The 6,405-nt window shown below is 36.2% G+C and overlaps 1 protein-coding gene across 1 annotated transcript in view; it reads left to right on the top strand.

The window, feature by feature from the left end:
- Window positions 1-5,700, top strand: part of ptdss1a (phosphatidylserine synthase 1a) — a 16,469-nt gene extending 10,769 nt beyond the window's left edge. The window contains exons 10-13 of the mRNA XM_066642816.1: window positions 921-1,020; window positions 1,668-1,736; window positions 2,218-2,278; window positions 2,462-5,700. Of these exons, the coding sequence (XP_066498913.1) occupies window positions 921-1,020; window positions 1,668-1,736; window positions 2,218-2,278; window positions 2,462-2,550 (319 nt within the window). The 3' untranslated portion in view covers window positions 2,551-5,700. The remainder of the gene's footprint in view (window positions 1-920; window positions 1,021-1,667; window positions 1,737-2,217; window positions 2,279-2,461) is intronic.
- Window positions 5,701-6,405: the final 705 nt, after the last annotated feature.

The raw sequence follows: 6,405 nt of genomic DNA, 5'->3' as shown, positions 1-6,405 counted from the left end.
TGATTCTATTGATCAAAAATGGAACTGTATTTGTTTTAATTCATAAACACGCTGAGGCCGCTGTGATGCTGTAATTGTGCTTTGTTTCTATGTTGGTAACTTTTTGTGTGTTTTTTTGTGTTTTTCTTTGGCTACCTGATGTGACAGATAAAAATGGACTTGTGTGCTTTTGTGACTGTGTGTGTGTGTGTGATTACCAGTTAACCTCATGGTTTGTGGTTGGGTAGGTGTTGTTGACTGTAGATGTGAACTTTGTAGCCGTTGTTATTAACTGATGGAGAACTTTTTAGTGTTTGTATGCTGCTGGATGAGCTTTTAAACCACAGAACCCCTTACCTCACACACACACACACACACACACACACACACACACACACACACACTCACACAAACACACACACACACATATACACATTTACAACCCCCCCCCCCCCCTTATATCTTCCTTCCTCCCGCTGCTGTAGTGAGTGCCGTAGTCGTGGAGACCGTTTATTCCTAGAATAGATTTAGAGCTGGAATTTTTAATATTTATTATTTAAAGAAAACAATTCATTTTAATATTTTTATTATCTATGTGTCATTGTTCAATTTATGTTATTTATATGTGTATTTATTTACATCATTTTGCAATAACTAACATGTAATTAACAGTCTAATAAAATAGAACCTGGACTATTTCATAATAAAAGCTTTTGTGGGGGTTTATTTATAATTATATCATATTAAAAGCATGCATTTATTTATGTATTCATTGCAGTTATGAAGAATTCACACAGTATTCATTCATTCAATCAAATACGTTAAATATAAATATTAAATTATAATAATCTAATGTTAATATTACTCTTATTTTTTATATTTATTTAGTAATGTGACGTTTGTTTGTTTGTTTGTTTGTTTGTGTTTGATGTCTGTTTCAGGGCGATTGCGTTTCTGGAGGCTTTAGCTTGTGTGAAGTTTGGCCAAGATCTTTTTTCTAAAACTCAGATTCTGTATGTGTTCCTCTGGCTCCTGTGTGTGGTAAGATTTCAGCATTTAATTCTTTAAAATAATTGAAATACACAGTAAAATGTTTCTGTTGTGTTTGAAAATAATTAGCTTTTTAATTGTGTGTTATAATGTATTATGCATTTAACATTAAAATAATATTGTTTTATATTAAATAATAAATATTATTATTATTATTATGACTTGTGAATTATGACTGAATTATGTCACTTTCAAGTTCAGAATCATCAAAGTCATATCCATGCGTCTAATTTAATTAATTTAGTTTATTTTTGAAAGATTTTTTTTTTACTTTGGATGAGTTGATAAACTTCAGAAAGCTGCCTCTTAGTTTCATCATTTGTGTTTTTATTTGTTTGCGTTTATTTGATTAAAACATTACAAACATTAATTACTTTAGTTTTAATAAAACAGCCAACAAACTTCATTTCAAAGTAAAATGAAAATATCTCTCACGTTGCGGAGGTTTAAGGTGTGAGTTGTTGAAATGTCTCTGTAGCTCACAACGGACAGGTTTCATTAAAAATCTGTAAAAACGTAAAAGCTTATTTCATGTATTTAATTCTAGCTCTGACATGTTGTTGTTAATTGTGGTTCTCTGTTCTTGGTGTTTGTTTGAAGCTTTAAAGTTTCTGTGTCGTTTGTGTTTCCTATTTCAGGCCTTCATTACGTTCCTGTGTCTGTACGGGATGGTGTGGTACGCTGAGACCTACGGACCGCGAGAGAAGGTCAGACACGCATTCAATCAAACACCAAAACAAACTGCATGAGCCGAAATGTGCCACACAAACTCTTATGTGCAAATAAATAATAACTAAATAAAATAAATAAATATAAAATACATTGATTAAATAAAAATATATACAAAGGGAAAAAAAAGAATGAGAACAAAAGTTTAAAAATAAACACAGTGTAATATAAAAACTCAATTTTATAATTAAGTTAAAAACGTATAATCACTGTTTATATCAGTGATGAAAGGAGCCAGATAAATATTTATTTGTGAAGTGTTTACGGATGTTTTTGAGCACGGCACAATCGGGACGTTAAAAATGTTTTATACGTTTGTAAAAGGATTAATATTTTGCCGGGGTTTCTACACATTTCATTTCCCTTTGATGCAGCACCGTGTTTTAAACCATTGCCTCTTAAGAAGACACACTGTAGTTCTTTTCTTATTTTTATGAAGGGTTTGTTTGTCTTTTGTAGAGTTTTTCCGAGTGCGAGGACAGCTATTACCCCGAGAGTGGAGACAATGAGTGTGTGAAAGGTAAAAGAAAAAAACATCACACGAGAGAACATCCTCCTTTCAGTGCGTCTGAGTCTGAGTTGAACCCGAGTGCTCGGCTACAGAGGGGAGACATCAGAGAAAACTTGATCTGTATTCCCTGGCCGTTTAATCAGAAACACCCCGTCTTTACTAATAAATACTGACAATTCTGTGTGTTTGTAGATGCAGTAGACTCCGATACAGACTCCACCACCAGGAGGAGAGGGAGAACCTCTGGAAAAAGCAACTCCGTCAACGGGGTGGAGAAATAAACAGAATTTAGACGTATCATTCCACAGACGCAGGACTGATCTACAGAAGAAGAAAGAGAGAAGGAAAGAGAACCTTTCACCCTCCAGGCAAAGGAGGGGATATATCAGGATGAGGGCGAATGTTATTTCTATTCGTCCGTGAGTTTGAACATTTCAGAAGCGTGTTATGATTGGCTCTGCCACTGGGTGGTGCTAGAAGTTTGATTATTTGAAAGCAGTAGCTGCTGAAGGAATCCACATTAACTCTACCCCGTTTGCAGTATTTGTTCTAGTATTTTCTGTGTTGAATGACTGACTATTCCGTGTTTAATAACCACGCAACTAAGGCCCACTTTAGCTAATTTAGCTAACTGTGAGGTCACATTTCTTCTGTTTAAACCGTGACGCTACGTAAATGCACTTTTATATCACATCAGCACCTGTTATAATAATAATAGTTGTGTGAAAATAACAGTAATTTCCTCTTTACCTCAAATGTAGTTGATCAGGGATGTTTTGGAGCTAAGAAGCTAATGTAGCTAACATCTAATGGAGGCCTTTGGCGCACATTAGCATTTTATTAGCACCACTTACAATGTTTAATAATCCCTAAAATTGATTATGTAATTTTGGACACAGTAACACACACAGCTATCAATAAACATGGTCTAAAGTATATTATCCTAAAGCTAAAATAGGGGTAGCATGATTTTTTTTGTTAAAATATTTTAATGGTTTATTTAGAGCTTAAACCGTAACCTGATTAAAACCATTTATTTCTAACAGTTCATTAGAATATAGATAGCCATCATTAGATATATGTTTATTTATGAAGATAATTAAAATAATCATTTAAAATTTTGTAAATTTTATTTTAAAACATTTATATATCAAAAAGTGCTTTCGAACAACATCTGAAAATGTTCAGTCATTAAATTTGCACTATGCTAACTGCTAACAAGGGGTTAAGTATTACATGTTAGCCACATTAGCCGCGCAGCTTCAGTGTAAAACTAATTAAACGAACCATCAGACACCAAACAGTCTCCACAGATCAACTATGTTTGGAGGTAATTGTGTAAATTATTTTTTTGTTTTGCTGTCACTCTTTCAATACTAAGTAATGTGCCCCTAAATAGATGCTAATAATGTTAGCAGTGAGTCAGTGTAACAATTAACACTTTAGCATGACTCTGTATTTTACTGATTGCCTTTTAACTTCTATCATTTGTTCTTTTTTGTTACCATCATTGTTGACTTAAAGGAGCAACAGGTCATTTTTAAAACCAAAACAATCCATCAAACAATATTCAGACCATGTTTATGAAAGTGATTTCCATCGTCCCTCGGTTTCCCGGGGATTGGACCCAGGTGAGAGTGTGAAACTGTCTACAGGTGTGAGCCCATGAGTGACAGGGTGAGTGAGTGACTGGATGCGTATGTGGAACTGTCCACAGATGTGATTGTGAGTGAGTGACTGGGTGAGTGACTTCCTTGCGTACGTTCTGGACTCACCTCAGCCCTGATCAGTATAAAGTAGTTACAGGAAATGAATGAATGCATGTCACTCATGACCCCTGTTTTATAACATGAAGAAATGAACGATTGCTCCTTTAAAGTGTTTGTTTAAGTCTGTTAGTGAGTGAATCGCTGCTGGACGTGGCCAGTTTCCCAGTGTGTGTCTGTGTAGATAATATTTACAGGTGAAACGCACAAAAATAGTGATCCAGAGCTGCTTTGGTGACAGTTCTGAGTGAACGTGGGCATCAGAAGCACGCGGTTTAAGCACTTTGTTAGGGCCAGTGAGTGTGTCCTGGATGCTGCCTGTTTCAATCTGTAGTGTGCGATGGTCAGTGTCACTAGATTTTTGCAGGTATTCACTTGTATTTAGGGATTTTTTTCTTTGTCAACAGACTGAATATTTAATCATTTATTCGAGGGATTTCCCAGAAAGTGCAGGATTTGTTGCTAAGCGGGAAAACTTATAAACAGCTTTTTTTTTTAAATATCCTCAGTTTGGGCTTAAAGTGTAAATTCAACATTCCTTCTCCAGTGGTTGACGTGAACAGAGAGGATTTTAATGTTAAATTGACACTGTAAACACTTCACCCCCGACTCAGCACTCGCCTTCTGCATTGTTTACATTTCAGAGTGTGTTACAGGGTGTGTTAAAGTAAAGGTAACCGAGCAGCTGTCCAGAGAAGCGTGTTGGAATGATCTGTAATCATTTGTTTGTTCAGAATAATCCTGGCCTCAATGCCACACACCCGAGATTTTGTTGATTATCAGTGAAACCTTGCAACTCATGAATGTCCCTGCACCAGTGTGTGGTTTAATGACTAACACCTGTTCCGTTTCTTTATGTTTCTGTATCGCTGCTTGTTTTTCTTCTTCACAAAGCCTCACTGTTGTGTCCGAGTCATTTCAGGATTTCTCAGTTAGCTGGATAACTTAATCCTGACTTTATTTTCAAATCTCCACTGAAGCAAACATTCTGAAATGTGTGAAAATGATTGGAAGCTGTCCTTTAAAGTTATCCAACTATCTCAGAAACGCTGCTTAGTTTAATAACTTTATTTCTCATGATGAAAATGTCTACTGGGCTGTTTGTTTGTTTGTTTGTTTGTTTTCCGGTGTGGTCTGAGCCCCCATGCTTCACACAGAGGAAAAACTGCTCCGTTATTTTTTGCCAAAATGAAATTATCACCTTGTTTTTGTTTCCCTGTTTTTTTTTCTGAGAAATATAAACGCCTCCTGTCCGCCCGTGACTAACAGACATGAGCTGTAGGGTTGAGTCCTGTGTGTTTGTGTTTAACCTGCAGAGGTTTGCAGTCGTTTTTAAAAGGACAGTGTCTAACATTTGGGAAAGTATCTGAAACAAAATGCACTTTTTCCACATCTATATTCATCTGTATCTGCTCCTACATATCTGCACCTTCCCTGTCTTTAAATCCACGCTGGTTAGGTTCAGTAAGGCTCACACCAGCCAGTGTACAGTATCTCACATCGGACCACGGCATGGGCTGGAAAGCAATATATAAATATATACATCCATGTAAACACATTTCATAAACAGAGAACTACACACTTTACTGTTTCCAACGATTATAATGGATTTACACAAAGTAATATGTATGTTATTGTGCATGTGTTATTTGGCGTGTCACTGCATTTCAGATAAAATCTCTTTGTCTGTGACCAGCCTTTTTTCAGAGTCTTTTTTTACTTCCTAAACGTATACCTTGTGTTAGACCCGGTTCCATTGACAAGTAACAATACACACCCAGGACCTGCGCTGCTGTTTGGCATCCCATAACCGTGATGTCTGATCTGTTAGGAGTGGATGGAGCAGCTGTAATGAAGCTGATGACTGGACAGGATGTGTGGTATAAATATACATTTTCAGGACACCTTGCATGACCTTTGATGTATTAGCTGTTGTGATGGACGGTCATCACCCGGGCAGGTGTCCAGTGTCTGCTCTGGACAGAAATAAACGTCTGTGCCACATGTGCCTCTCATAAAGAGCTCACATTTCAAACTAAATCTATCTCGGACGCAATCTAAGAAAAAAGTCCAGACTTTAAAATGGCAGATCAAAGAGGATTGTATGTTATTTTCCTAAATTAAGTCCTAACAATGATTTTGTTATCATTTCTGATCATTGACTATTGAAGCTTTTAATAAGCGCTTGTATAATCTGTTTTCACATATTGATTGGTTTATGAAATCCAAAAAATGTGTAGAGTTTTTGCCTGAAACTTTCTGGATTTTTCAGGAATTTAGAAAAAGCTGCAGTCTTTAGAAATAAATGTAATAGTTGCTGTAGTTCCTCTCTAAACCGCTAGATGGAAGCACAGGCGCTTCATTCTCAGC

The sequence above is a fragment of the Hoplias malabaricus genome, chromosome 1 (genome assembly GCF_029633855.1).
Source record: "Hoplias malabaricus isolate fHopMal1 chromosome 1, fHopMal1.hap1, whole genome shotgun sequence".
NCBI lineage: Eukaryota > Metazoa > Chordata > Actinopteri > Characiformes > Erythrinidae > Hoplias > Hoplias malabaricus.
This window is presented reverse-complemented; position numbering and strand designations above follow the sequence as displayed.